The following is a 15,922-nucleotide window of genomic DNA, read 5'->3' on the forward strand; positions in this document are numbered from 1 at the left end:
TTTAAGAGCCTGACCTTATTTTCCCTGAATCCAGTGGCAAAAATCCCCTTAACTTCAAGCCTTATTATGAGAATTTTCCTGTGAAGTTTTTTTATGAGGCTAAGCAATAAAGCATCATTGCAACCCTTCAATTATGAATCTGAACAAGGTACATTGAGTCTTCATCCCTTTTAAGTTTTAAATTATGGGATACATTTTGTTCTGGTTTACATTGCATTCAACTCCAATCACTTCTGTAGATACAGAGGGTCAGATTTTGTACCGACAGCCAACACAATGACAGTTGCAAAGTCAAGTGATGTATAATTTAAAATCTGTCATTTTGGAGGTAAATACATATAAGGCCAAATCCTCAGTTGGTATGAATCAGTAGAGTATAGGTCCACTGAAGCTAGTAAAGCCATGCCTAGTACAGCAGAACAGGATCCAGTCCTTTGTCATAATGATTGAACAATGTTTTTAAAACTGCACGTACCATGCAACCTGAAACACACTGAACTTTAATTATGGTGGAAAATTTCCAAAGTCGGGAACCTGCATATGTAGCATATCCTGCAAAATGTACAATGTTTCTACAGCCTTGTGAATTACTAATAGTTTAATCTTTGTGGTAAGAAGGGCTAAGAGATTCATAATGAAACCAATGTATCAGAATGAGTTCATGTACAAACTTGTTTGCTAACTCTCTACTCTGTCAAAATACAACACACCATAGCACAGACACTTAATTGTGCAATCAAATAAGAAGCATGTGGCTTCAGGAGAATTAAAAACTTAAGTTGTCCTATGTTGCTGTAGTTCACCCAAGACATACCACCTCAATTCCTTCATAACATTGCTTATGAATTTGCTCTTTGTTGTATTTAATAGACTACTGATAGCTGAAGGAAATGTAGAAAAATATTTATCACAAAGACAAATACCACATATTATAAATTCATTTAAAAGCCACACCAATATAGCTATAAACCACAACAAAAATCCAGTTGTAAGATACAAGCAGCTTTGTCTTGTTTAAAAAAAAAACACAATACAAGGAACTATATATCTTGATAAAGAACATGCCAAAAACCACCCCTCTACCCCCAAAAGAATGAAACAATGATATATCCCAATGGTTGGACCATAGTGGCAGTGGATTGGGGATTCAGGCAATGGACTGGAATTTGGAGATCTGGCTTCTAATACAATTTTCTTGTGTGAAATTGTGTAAATCTCTCTGAGTTCAGTGTCTCACTATCCCTCAATTTCTCTTGCACGCAATTATAAAAGTATTTGCTTTCCCTCACTTGTCTATTTTGTCTAATGACACTGTTAATTTTTAGGATAGCGACTGTCTTGAAATATATTTTTGTATGGCACACTTTACAAAGGGGGTTTTATTTCATTTTGAGGCCTCTTGACTTTGCCTGTAATCTAAATAAAGTATATTATGAAAGGAATGCTTACTTTAAAAGACACACTTGCATTTGAAACTTCTTGCCCATTCTTTTTTACATTTAGCACCCAAGATTACAAAAAGCAAAGGAGCTTAGGAAAAACGTTATTTTCCATCTTTCCCTCCCATATGGTTGCTTTTTGCATTTTACTACATATTGGGCTTGATATTTAGAAGAGTTGAGTAATTCCAGCTCTAAATGAAATCTGTGTGAGCTGTGGATGTTCAGTGTACCTGAAGATCAGATCCGTCACATTTTATCAGTTTCACTGAACTGCCTCATCCCCCATAGCCAGATATTCAGAGTCCCCTTTTGTTTGTTTGGCTCTTTCACATAGCTACAAATAGTGGATATATTTTCAAATAGCAAATGTGATTATTTTATTGACAGTAATTGAAAGAAGGTAAGGCAAGGTGCTGCCTCAGGTCTTGGACAGATGTTCAGTTTAAGATGCTATGACCCAACAATTGCTCTTCCTGCCATGCCACATGTGCGTGGCAGGACATGGGATTGTGGGACAGGGATTAGATCCCTAACACACCTTACTTGTCAGGGCAGGGGGAGCCCAGAGTCATGATTCCGACCTTTCCTTGCATTACTACGTTCCAACCATCAGCTGATTGTCAGTTGGGACTGGGGACCAAACTGAGATCTGAAACCATCCTGAGTCAGGTCTTTGACCTCAGATGACACTGAAAACCTCAGCTGTAGTTTTAACTCCATCTCCCTGAGCACAGAAAACCCTGGATCAGGTTGCTGCAGCCTGATCCTAGAGTCCTTCTGGACTGGAACCTTTAAAACCTTGTCTGCCACCCAGATGAGCAGCACACAGGATGTCAACTATCTCAAGCACAGGGACCTAGGGATCAGGCTAAGCCAGGCTGATCCTGGGGTTCCTGTGAGCTGGACTGAGTTAAAACCCTGTGTGCCACCCAGCTGGGTGACACATAGTGTTTCAAAAGTCCTGGTGTACAAGGACCCTCATATTGGGCTGCCAAGATAGCTGTATCCTTTGCCCTGGGGCTGCTTCCTGCTGGATCCTGACACTCAGAATGGGCCAGCCCTAACTGGCCACATGTTCAAGATGACTCATTCAGAGTCATCTTGTATTCGGGTAAATAAGATATGTAGTCCTTCCAGCCAACAATTTTAATTAATTTCCAATTATATTCCTCACATATATGTGATGTGTTCTGTGACTGTGGACAGAAGCCAACATGTCATAGTTGTAATAAATATTAAGCCAGGACTTGATATTCTCTCAAAGGCATATTTCATCCCTCACCAATGCTTTTCACTGTATTTCCAAAGATTAACATTATCTTCACTTTGGAAATCCTTCTCTTTATCATATAAATGGGCCTGGACAACTAAAAATAATTACAAATACCAATATGGTGAAAAGGAGTTTAATCAGGAGACATGAAGACTGCACTAGAGAAGTTGTGGTTTAACACTAAGATACGACTGATTACTTGAGCATGCAGCTGCTATGGTAACTCAGTTGCACCATTTGAAAGAACTTAAATTCTAAACCACAGCACACTGCAGCCTCTTCCTTTTTAGTATAGTTGTGATGAAGAAAAACAGAAGTAAACAGAGCGAGGGAAACCACAGAGCAGCAAAGGCGTTGTTAGCTATAGTTATATTAGCAGGCCTGTGTATTTATTCTGCTCCTATAAAGACGATAGATGACATTAAACTAAAAACATAACACAATCAACAGAATTTCTTTCCCTATATATTTGATAATAGAGGGATTCTTGTGTAATTGTGAATTTATATTTCCCCCCTAGATCATAGCAGTGCTGTACAGGGAAAAACATATTTGGATTCGTGCATTTTTTTGTGCATGCTACTTTGTGTAATATTTTTGAGGAAAGATGCTCAATGGAGTTGAAATATCCCATCTAACTGTATTTCTGATAGGAAACGGGGGGGGGTTCGGTAAATTTAAAATTTCCATGAGAAAATAATGCTTGTCCCTATTTTGGTTTATTATTGGGGGTGGAGGAATCAAAATGAAATATTTTAAATTTGTATCAGAATGACAAGATTCAGAATTTTTTGAACTGAGCGGCAACATTTCATTTCAGAGTTTCAGAGCAGTCGAACAACATTTTCTTTTACAATTGTTTGTAACACATTACGATACCACCATTGTAGTCCAAACCTCCATTTTGTCCTTGGGCTGGTTTTGCCTGAGAACTACATCTCCCATAATGCAAGAGAGGATTGAGTCACCATAGTGCATCTTGGGAGTCATGCAATATTTGGTGCATTAACAAACATAATAGGGAAACATGTCTGGCCCATAGGGAAGAATGGCAGTGACGTTCTTAACAACTAACATTTCTCATGAGACAGTTAGCTACAAGGGGAGAAATGGAGGTAGCTGATCAAATGAAGCATCTTTGCATGTTCAATATCGCATGCATTGAATGTGCTATGAAGAATACTACAGCAAAATAAAACAATCTTGAATAAGCTTTATGCATTTTACTGTATACATGTGTTGAAAATGTTCTCCAAAGTTTTGTGGGTATTTCTTTTGTTTGTTTGTTTTCAAAAATACCAGTTTCCTGACACACAATATTCCACTTAATTGATAAAACTTCCCATTAGACTAAATTTAAAAATCAGCTTTGCCCACCATGCAGGAAAAAAATCATACTATTTGAATGTGAACATTATACAGTATTCTTCAAACAATGTGCAAAAAGCAACAGGTTTGACCACAGAATAGCTTGGCGGCACAAAGTGGAAAAATAGTTTTCAGAATAATCCATGATAATAATATGTACATGTATATTTCCTGATTTTGCAAGCACATATGCACATGCAAACATACTTATTGCTGTGATATAAATTATCCATATTTATAACTGCTTGTAGTATTGGAGCTAACATTTGTACAGACTTAATTCTGCAGCGGTAATTAAATTCTTTGGTTTTTTGTAGCAAAGAAGTAATAACTTTTTATAGCCTGAGTCTCATTTTCTCTGTGGCCTTAACATTTGTGTCAGTTACACCCATCCCACTTGAAGTTTAAAATAAATCAAGCAGTGATATGGTAGAAGTATGTTCTAAGGCTTCTTGCCTTACTTACCCTTTACCTCCTACTAGAAAGTATTCATTTCTTGTTGCAGTTCAATACTGGCTTGCAGTTGAGCTGACTAATGTCCAGATCTATGCTGTTTAGTTGCAGCCCCCCTAAAATAGTTTTACTCATCTAAAGAAATGGTTACATCCTGCTGCTTTCTGTGCAGAGGTGGAGAGCGGGGACCTGCGGAAGTAGAGCAGTTCAGCTCCAAAAAAATACAGTGGGGAAGGGTGAGACAGGTTTGGAACCTACACCTGGGGCTTTGCGTAGGGTTCTGTTAGGTAGGGGCTTTGAAGGAAAAAGCAGAGCTAGGCACAAAAAAAAAACTTTACTTGTATGCAAAACTATCAATAATGAGGGAAATCATCCCAGCTGCAAATGTGACTGCAACCTATAAGGAAGGATTTCTTCCTTTAATGTAGCCTCAAGCACAGGATGCACTCTGGTCATTTTAACTTCATAGTAGGTCAAAGTATTGTATTATACTGTATTATATTAGTTGTATGCCAAATACATTATTAGTAAAAAAGAGTTCTGACTCCTTCAGCTCCTTCCTTGATGATTTGTTTTGTCATATTTAGTTCAAGCTGAAGTGTTTACATGCACTCCACTTTTTCCGAATGCAAAATAACATACGGTAGGACAGGGGTGGCCAACATGGGGCATGCATGTCACAAGTGGCTTGTATGACATGCAGCAGATTGGGGCAGGCAACACAGTGGCAGTCAAGCTGGCAAAACAGAAAGCAGAGTACCAGATCTGAGTGGCATTCAGAGAGGGCCCAGACTGAGACTTAATTTACCCACTTCAGTAGGATCTCAAAAACATGTGACCACTACATCATACCAGATGCATAATTGCACTTCCAGGAAGATGGCAGCTGCTATTCTATTTCCAGATTTAGCTGGTAAATCCTACTGTTCTAGAGATTACACATTTCATTTTTTTTCAGCCAGGTTTCTTCACAGCATTTACTTTTCTTGTTTAATATTTTAAAAGGTCTTTGTAAATGTATAGTAGGCCCATATTTCACTGTTGGGTACTATATGGCTAATTGTTTCCAAACGAAACAAATGTTAGCTGAGTTGCTTTGTGTTTGTTACTTTAGGAGTTTGTCTTCCTGTCTAAATCCTTCTTTCCATTTTTGCCAAGTGGTGGCAAGAAAGCAGAGTGAACTAAAGCGGTTATGCAAATCTCTCATTTGATGGCTGGTCTTGCAGTGAATATGCTTTCTACAAATTGTCCAATGAGGGTTATAGTTGGAGCTGGTGTGGTTGATGATTTTACAGGTCTATCATGTGGGCCAAGAAAGAACTTTCTACTGGCCAGGCCAGAAGGCGTATGAGACTAACTGTGATCTGAAAAATGATTAAAAGTTTGATCCAGTTTGAAATTTGGGATAATTCCTATATAATCCAGACTGCTGGATTATATCCCTAAACCCGTCCCAAACCTCTCTGTAATTGTCATTTATTTTTCCAATGTACTTGACAGAGTTTACTAGGTAACCCTGAATTTTATTCTAACAATAAATTGGAGAAGTATATTTCTTGATATGTAACCAAGAGAAGAGGGCTGTGATTTCAAGGGTAAACTTGATAATGCAATTAATGAAATATTTTTAATAATAGTGGGACATATTAAAAAAAATAAATTCATGGTGGGCACATCTTCATAAAATATTAATTCAAAGTAGACTTACTGCTCAGTAAAAATAGTATACCAATAAGCCTACCTGGGAGCATATCTACACGTCACTTGGGAGCAGATTTGCTCCCAATGGGAGCTACCTGGTACAGGGCTGCTTCTACCATATTCTGTTCCCAAGCACCCCCTGGGTGGTAGTCTGGGGGCTGGCAGGGAAGTAGGGAGCCCCTAAGTCATGGTGCTGTCCGGCTCCCAGGTAGTATTTATAGGTAGTAACTAACTGTGCAGGAGACTAATTTACTGCACAGTAAATGTGTACACGTATAGACAATGACACTTTAATGCACAGAAGTTTAGTCTAGTGTACAGTAAAGCATCCCATGTAGATATACCCTGCATAATGTTATGTTTATTGAAAGTGGCGTAACAAAACTTTGAGTGTTCTGTGATTGTTATTTCTGTCTTTTAAAGGTAACTATTCAATTTCTTTGATTTCTCACAACTGGATTATAATGGGAGATTACAATTTTACACAATGTTTTGGTATTATGGTGCCACCTATCGAATTCTTACTAGCTACATTTTATTCTAGTTCTATAATAAAGAAAAAACATGAGGCATGTAGAAGGTTCATGGCATAGGATCACAATATAAATCTAGTAGCAAAATAATTCACATTAAAAAACAAGAAAGATAGCCCTGTTGGGTTTATCATTTGCAAAGTCATTGAATAAATAAGTCTCACCGTGAATCATCATGACAGTGATTTACAGTTAACAAGTCCTTCAATATAATTAGATTAAGACCATTATTCTCCATTTTACTGAAATCTGGAGAGAATAATGGATGTGCCCAAAGTGTCTAAAGGTGTCAGTGTCATAGCTGGGATTAAAATGTAGTTATTTCTTTCTCAGTCTTGTGCTCAAACCAAATGATCCCACTTATCTTGAACAGCTGCATGTTAAAGCTTCTTTCATATCTCCATCATATTTGCATTAGAGGTAATATCTATTAAGAATTATTTCCAAATGTCAGTGACTTTTAAAAGGAATTTTTCTCTAAATTGGTTTGTGATTCTGTTTATTCTGTTTTTGCAGACATCACCAGTAATTTAGTTCATATGAATGTTCACAGAAAGTATATTTTGGCTTGCAGCCAGGACATGTTTAACAGCTGAAATGAAATGAGATTCAGAAAGAATGGATATAGTTCATGAAGTTTAGGTAATCCAGTTGAAGATAAAGAATTAATGTTATGGTACTTGAGTGAGAGGTTTTCACTGCTCAGATATTGAATTTCAATAACTTAAAGACATTCAGAGACTCATGTTCGCTATTTGCTCACATACAGCTTCCATCCCAGTTTTATTTATTTATGTGGGTTTATACAAATGCTAATAAGATATCATCCATCTATGATAGTTTTTGTAAGATCAAGAAACATAAATCATTCAGATGAGCACTTTTACTTTTGGGTGATAATCCATGTCTGATTTCTACATCTGTTGAATTTTATCTGTCTCTGATATAGCTGTGGAGTATTTAGGTAGTATTCACATATCAGTGGAGATGCATGCTAACTAAAGGAATGAGGCCACTAGGAAAACTCACAACTCATATATGCTAATAGTACAATGTTTGTCTCAGTATTATAATTAACTGGGTACATCTACACAAGATGCTATGGCTGAAGGAGCAAGGAGGTGTTCATGGGAAGCCCCATGCGGAGGGTTAGCCCAGCATGATGGATCATGGACTGGGATCTGTGTGCCATTGGGCTGGGCAGGAAGCCAGACATGGAGGCATGGAGACATGTACCATCAGGCTGAGCAGGCTCTGTGCCTCTGTGGGTGGCTTCTTGCTGGAGTGCTGGAAGCCTCATGTGGAGGCACAGAGCCTGCCCAGCATGATGACTTACAGCTTCCAGCCCACGCGCTATTGGGTTGGGCCAGCCAGCTCTGTGCCTCCATGTAGGGCTTCTAGTACTCCAGTGGCAAGCCGCACATGAAGGCACGGAGCCTGCCTGGCCCAATGGCGTGCCGCTCCCATCTGCAGTGTCACAAACCGTGCATGCTGGCATGGAGTTAGTCCAGTCTGGTCCAAAGTTATGCACCGGTGGGCTGGGCTGGCTCTGTGCCAGCTGATGCAGGCCCCCCCCCCCCCAGGACTCAGCTAGAGGTATGCACCATGGGCAGCTCTGTCTGCCATAGCCAAGAGCACTCTGAGGTCCCACTGCCTGCTGCTGCTGCTGGTGGGGACTGCACACCATGGTGGTAGGGACTGCACACCACACCCTCCCCACAAACCCCATACTCCCCCCCACACACACCGAGAAACCCCCTACACACACCCAGGGGACCTACTGCTGGGAGGAAGCAAGTGGCAAGTAGGCATGGGCTGCAGGTCCAGAGTGTGGGGCACTGGCAGGGCTGGGGGTGCTGTGGTTTGGGAGTGAGGGACAATAACATGGGCAGGGGCAGGGCACTGGCCTATCAGGGCTGTTCAACACCACAAAGCAGTAGGGGGTGGGACATCTGCAGCTGGACCTGTGTCCTGGTGCATAGGGGGAGATGCTGCTTGGAGAGAGCTAGTGGGAGGTTGTCAGGGAATGAGGGGCATAGGCAGGTCTGCTGGGAGCTGTGGCTTGGGAGTGAGGGACAATGGCATATCAGGGAAGCTTGGCACAACAAAGAAGTGGGTGTGGGGCTACTACAGCTGGACGTGTGTCCTGGTAAATGAGGGAGGAAGCAGGAGCTCTGATTTTCCATAAAAACCCCAAAATCAAATGCCAATATACATAGGTATTTAGAATTTATTTTATTATAGTGATTGAGGCACTGGTAAGCTTCCAAATTGCTTTAAAACTATAAATATATCAATAAAATATTATGATCAACTGATACCTATATATATAAGGTCCTTTTATTTTAATCACAGATTTTGGGGTTTTAATTAGAGAATTTGTGATTCTTTTTACCAGATAATTTCCATTTCTTTTATCAGAGAACACCAGGATCTCTGCTTATCAAGTTAATACAGACAGATTATTTCAAGTCCCCAGAAGTCTGCCCATGTTGAACTGCTGTGTCAGAAATGAGAGACTGAGTTTTGACTCTGGCAGGTCAGCTGGTCAACTGCATATGTATCCATTATGCTATCTTAGTATTCCATTTAAATTCTGATGGTTGTGCCTGGAGCTTTGTTTTAAAGGGTTGAAGGAGCCCATGTTCAAAGTGTTAAAGATATCATAATTATGAAGTATCATGGCAAGAGAGTAAGGTAAAGGAGAGATAATAAGCAGTGAGGCACTAGTTGAAAAAAAGTGAAAGCAATGAGGAAAATGCTATGGACTTGGTAAATAGAAAAACACTAGCAGAAGGAGAGAAAGAGCTGCTAATAAAGAAATATTGCAGGTGTGAAGGCTTCCTATTTACTGAAAACATGACAGCCTTAACAGACTGAAGGACATGTCATAAGGCACCAGGGGTTCTTTTCATATGTATTTCAGGACTTCTGTTGAGAGTGGGGGAGCTTCTGAAAGAAACTTATGGTAAAAATGAGAAAGAGGTGCAAATATTAGGAGAATTCTGTGACTGTAAGGGCACATCCACATGAGCATGCACGTGCACTTTGTGGCACCTCAAAGGCTTCTGAGGCACTGCAAAATGCACCTGACATATGTGATTTGGTTCTCTGCACTGCATATTTGCAGCCAGGAGCCATATTTAAGTACCAATATAATAAAACAACAAGTGCGTTGAAAAAAAGTGGCATGGAGCATGTGGCAGCAGCATGTACCACCTGAAACCAGAGCCTAGCTGGACAGAGCCACATTCTGGCTACCAAACATGGTCTGCATGCCTGGATTGCTGCCACTGCACCCCTGTGGAGTAGATTAATTAACTCCACAGTAAATGTAGCAAGTCTACATGTACTTAGACTTAGTCTACAGCCTTATTAGACTGGTGTAAACTCTGCAGCAGCACACGTGTAGATGATAACCTGGCTGGCTGGGGCACAAGAGTGCTTCAGTGTAGGGCTGTCTGCTGCCCCCAGGACCAGAATGGAGTACCCACATGCCCCCACCATGCCCTCATCAGTACATTGAGCCAGGGGGGTGCTGCCCAGGGCTGGCAGGCTAACCCCTGGTGTTTCAATCCAGCTCAATGTGCTCAATGTGTATTTATTCTCCCTTTAACATGACTTGCTCAGACAGATAAAGCCATTTATTTCTATCTCCCACACTAACCATACATGACAAGCTGAAAGAAGCCTGACAGAAGGATTCTGGGTGCACTGTTTGGGGCCCCATTTGGTGATGTTTGGCAGACATTTAAGGCTCATGAAGAAACAGGAATCACTGTAAATGGGAAAGAAATGTGCATCTCAGCTGTGGGAATGAAGTGAAAATCGAAATATATGCAATGTAGTGGCTCACCATGACTTGAAAAAAGAGTTAGAGTTGAGGGGAACTGCACTCAATGAGCACTACCATATATTTTATTTAGATGGGCTGCACTAACCTATCCTTGTGGTAGATTGTCATCAGCATGGGTAACAGGGAAAGATTTAAAAGCAGAATATGCAGACCTGATATGGAGATTGGTGTGGAGGGTAAGAGATGTTCTATATAGGTGGGATATGGGAAGAAATGCCCACAGGAGAAGTGCAGGGGGGAGGAATCAGTGGAACATGTATTTTGGGAATTCAACTTTGCATGAGAGGTTTGGAGGAAGGCACAGAGATTTTTACAAATTTTAAAAGTGAATGGTAAGATAAATTTTGAGAGTTTGATATATGGGTTGGTTAAGAAAGGATGGAAAGAAGGGAAGATACGGGCATTGGTGATCTGTGTTAAAGCAGCACTCTGGAAAGTGAGGAACTTGCTGATCATGAAGGGAATAAATTTGACTACGAAGCAGGGTTTATAGCTAGTCCTGTCTGAGGTCAGATATTGCATGCAAAGGGATGATGATGAGGAAGATGAGAGTAAGAGTGAGAAGATGTGGAGGAAAGATAAACAGAAATACATATTCACCTAAGGAGTGCCTGAAATAGTTGGGTAAGAGAGAGGGTAGGGTAGGAGGGGGAATAGTGGTGGGGCAAAATAATGTTATTGTAAACTGTTAAGAGATGAGGAGGAGTTAATACATTATGAGGTTTGTTAGATGATGTAATGGTTTGATATTTGTAAATATGTATTATAAATTTTGGATTTTTTAAAATAAAATGTTGAGTTTAATAATTATAAAAAAGAGGTTCCCATCAGTATATCAAATGTAGCCTTTTTGGCACCAATAGGGGGGTGTCAGGGCTGGCTCTGGCCTTCCCAGCGCCAATCTGATAGTGTGGTATCTCCAGGTTTGGTGCCAGTTCCCTGTGGGGTGGCAAAAACACCCACCCATTTTTTAAGGGCCACATGCACAGAATAAATGTTTCCATTGGCATTTCAGCCTTTTGGCTAAGATCAGATGTAGCGTTTTTTGTCCCAAGGAGAGGGTGTCAAGGCTGGCTGTGGTCCTCCCAACGCCAGGCTGGTATTGCAGTACCTCCAGGCCCAGTGCCAGTTCCCTGTGAATGGAACACCCATCCATTTTTTAGGGGACCCACATTCCCATTGCCATGTTTTTCTAATATGGGCCTTGCATTTTATAGTCATGCTTAGTATTGGCTGGATTTAATCAACTTCATACTTGGTTTCCATTACTGAGCACGTGCTGCTTTTGGCAACAGCTCAAAGATAGACAGTGTATTTAGTGAGGTTTCTTTGTGTGTGAATGTAAGATACGGAACTTTCCCCCCATACTGACCGGGGGGGATAATCTCATCTTGTATTTGAGTAAATATGGTATATAGCTTGATTTTTCAGAGGTGCAGAGAAGTCCTTAGGTCCTCCTGAAGTCAGCAAGCATACTTGGGTGCTCAACATCTTTGGAAATTGGGGTATTTGCTACTCTTTTGAAAAATGTACAACAGTGCCTACAATGAGTCACCTATGGCTTGGAAATGTTTGCCTTTTCTGGATCATCTATCAATGGAATTTGTCTTCGTTTCATTCATTTTTGATCCATAATTTTATGGGTCTTTGTGTAACAATAAGATCTTTGCAAAAGTGGTTCAGGATGAACCGTTCTTCATCTAAAGGTTCTCTCCCTGTACTCATTATTGACTTTCTAAATGAAAAAACTTGAATCTTCCTTAAAGTGTTGCTCTGACCCTAATTAAGTAAGGAGTGATCTGAAAACAACTTTTTATTCCAAAATTGTCAGCAGAAGAAACAAAATCCCATATTGAATCTGCCTGAACCTTAAAGGAAACGAAGCATGAACTTTGTGGGTGTTTCCTATCTCTGTAATGAGAAGATCCAAATGTCTGAATGAAGACTTACTTGAGACTTTAGGAATATTTAGAACTGGATCATAGCTTTGAGGCTTAATCTATTTTTTGTAAAAATGACAATTTGCTCTCGATATGCCTTTTCTCTCCAATTAATTAGTGACAATTTCTCCCTTAGTTAATAAAGCTATCCTCTGTTCATCAGTAGTACATCATGCAGTGTATTATTCTGAATAGCCTATGTTTTTATATATTACTGTGTTGATTTGAATGATTCTGAAGACTTATGCTAATATTGTTATAAAAAATGTTAATAAAATGTTAATAATAACATAGAAGTTACCCACTCATTCATTCTGGAGTAAGCAACAATTCTGGCTTATAAAGAAGCAGTCAGTAGATCTTTTTTTTTTAACCTGTACTTTTAGCTATGTATAAAATTCAGTGGATAATGTGTTTTCCCTATTGTACAACAGGAGAAACAGACACAAGAACTGTAAATGCTACTTCTCCTACTATCATTTCACCTTCACCCATGCACTTCTTACTCACCCACTTCACATCATCCTCACCTGCAAGCATCACTGAAGGTAAAAGTGAAACCTGGGACACAGCTTCCATTGTCACCTTATTGTTTCACCTTATTGTTTCAGCTGCACTAATATTATGAAGTCAAAACTATCACAGTTGCTTATTACAACAGGTTTATTTCAGGGGGGAAATACTTAGTTACATTTGGAAAATATTTTTCAGCATATACTTGGTATGTTTAGGTCCTGATAGTTACTTACATTACAATTCCATTACATGAATAGAGCATAATATATTAAGTCTTTAAGTAGAGGTGATGCAGGCCCATTTTTAACTCCAATGTGATTCTCTTTAAAGAGTTATGGGCTGCATTCTTAACTTCTCTGTTATCAGGCATCTACTATTAATAGTATTTGTAGAATATTTCTTTTTGCTTAAGTGCCTACATATATATATACTTTAATCAAATAATAGTGTGTCATGGAGAGTGACAAAAATTATTAGAGGCTCAAGAAGCATGACTTATGAGGAAAGGCTGAAAGAGCTAGAGTTATTTAGGCAGGAGACCTGCTGACAGATGTTGGGAAAAAAGCAAAAAATACTGTACTGGAAGAAGCAGTACTTTAGTCTGACCTGACTCTGCAGCATCTATACAGATCAGGTTCTTCCACGGGGCTTTTTTGGCACTTTTATCTAAAGCTGATTCAATCAGCTATTAATTAAAAGAGACAAAAAAAGCCCTACTAAAGCACCTGATCTATACAGATGTTGGGTGAACTGGGTCAAACTAAAGCAGTGCCCCTTTTGGGCATGTGCTGGGCTCAGTGTGGGGGTGCACCAAGTTTAAAGTAAAATGCCGTGGGGGGGAGGTTACATCTGTAAGCTGCTGAGAAGAGAAGACTGAGTTGAAAGATTTGATAAATGTCTTCAAACACCTGAATGGAGACTACAAAGAGAAGGGAAGTGTTAGCTATAGTCCAAATGCAGCAGAACCCCTATATCTAGTAGTCTGTAAGGACTGTATAGTATTATACTTTTGTCCAAAAATGGAAAACCCTTATTTATTACTGGAAAATATGGCTTTAGGAATGTTAGGGCTATGCATCAAATTTCACAACATGGTTAAATAAATTGCACTGTTGCATATGTAAATACAGATTTTAGTACTGCTGGATATGAGTTTTGCTCCATTTCTTTGGACTATAGCTAAAAGTTTCTTTTGTTAATGACCACAACTGAGGGAGGTCTTCGTAAAATAGATATTTTCAAAGGAGTCTTACAAGTACAAGATATTGGTGTCTCCTTCTACCTGTCAATAAAACATTTTTTATTCACATATCAATTTTATTATATTGTCCTTAGCAATCTTTATCAATAGATTCTCAGCTTGTGCAAATCAACATAACCCATGTGCCAGTGAGGATACAGTGATTTTTACCATCTAATGATATATCTTGGAATTGTGTACATTAAAAAATGAAATGTTACTCATACATTCAAGCTGTAATTGAAAAAACAAAAAAGTATAGATATTAAGTTACATTACAAAGTGACAGGCTGTATAATAAGATGCAACAACTTTATTAGAGATTATTTTTTCACAGTCTCTTGCTAACCTCATTCCTGATATACATGCTTCTAGATCTCAAAGAGTGTTTAAAAGCATCTTGAGAATGACTGATAATTCAGATGACTCGCATCCTTTCTGAATGGGTGGCATTAAAGGGCCTAGAGCGGGTGTGCTCTTTGTATAGTACAAATTAGTTCACAGATTTCAGTAGGACTATTCAGGTGTTAGGTGTAAGTTATGCATGAGTTGATTTACAAAAGGGAAGAAAAGAAGGAAGCCATGTGCCTATTTTTTATTTGATGTATATAGGTATTTCATGGGTACAGCACTTCTCATTTATTTATATTGATTTAGATGTCTTAGATGCTTAATTCTTTAAAATTCCCAGGCAGTGACTGTTCTATGTTTGTACAGAGGCTAGCACAATCTGGCAATGCCCTGCAGATGTGACTGTGATACAAATAGTAGAATACAGAAGGACCTGAAATACATAAGCTAGTCTAAACAGATAATATGTTAATTTCTTTTTTTTAATTAATTCCTGTTTTACATTTATTTTACCTTAAAAATAGTTAGATATTTAACAATATTTATCAGAAAGCCTATAGAAAAAAAAGGAAAAAAAGGCATCTTTTTTTACTTGATTGTAAGCCTTCTGGATTGTTGGTTGTAGCCATGTTGGTCTAAGGACATAGGCAGACAAGGTTCTTTGGGTAGATGTGATATCTTTTATAGACTTACTAAATCATTGGAAAATTATTCTTTGCAAAGTACCCAGGAGAGCACACAAAACACCACCAGACCCTCTCTATGCCTGAAGAAAGGTGTTTGTGCTTGAAAGCTTGCAAAAAACAACTTTTTCCAACAATTTAGTTGGTCTAATAAAAGATATCACATATGCTTCTAAGCCTTCTGGAATTCTTCTACTCAGTTTAGTAGATTGGGACCAATCAAAAACCATAAGATATAATTTTACATAATATATAAGTGAAATATAGGGTAGAAAGTAGAATACAATTCACAACCACAAAAATGAAAGTGTAACATAATCTTCTTTAAAAAATTTTTTTTAATGAATTTGTGCTTTGCCATAGAGCTTGGCTGGCTACCATTTGAACTTGAGATGATCTTTAAACAAAACAAAACTAGATTTTGTTGTTTAATTGATTTAAATGCTTACTTTACTGGGACTACTCCTGTATTCATATGCTGAGCAGAGGTAATCAAAAATAGCCCTAGTTCAAAATCAATTTTGAATAGGTCAAATTATAACTTGTCAAATCTAGCTTATAACTTC

The 15,922-nt window shown here is 38.8% G+C and overlaps 1 protein-coding gene across 1 annotated transcript in view; it reads left to right on the plus strand.

Annotated features, from left to right (window-relative positions):
• PTPRC (protein tyrosine phosphatase, receptor type C) overlaps positions 1 to 15,922 on the plus strand; it is a 153,257-nt gene that overhangs the window by 31,421 nt on the left and 105,914 nt on the right. Inside the window, exon 3 of the mRNA XM_019528365.1 lies at positions 13,001 to 13,114. Within this exon, the coding sequence (XP_019383910.1) occupies positions 13,001 to 13,114 (114 nt within the window). The remainder of the gene's footprint in view (positions 1 to 13,000; positions 13,115 to 15,922) is intronic.

This window comes from Gavialis gangeticus, unplaced genomic scaffold, assembly GCF_001723915.1.
Source record: "Gavialis gangeticus isolate Ggan-Ray unplaced genomic scaffold, GavGan_comp1, whole genome shotgun sequence".
NCBI classification, from domain to species: Eukaryota; Metazoa; Chordata; order Crocodylia; family Gavialidae; genus Gavialis; species Gavialis gangeticus.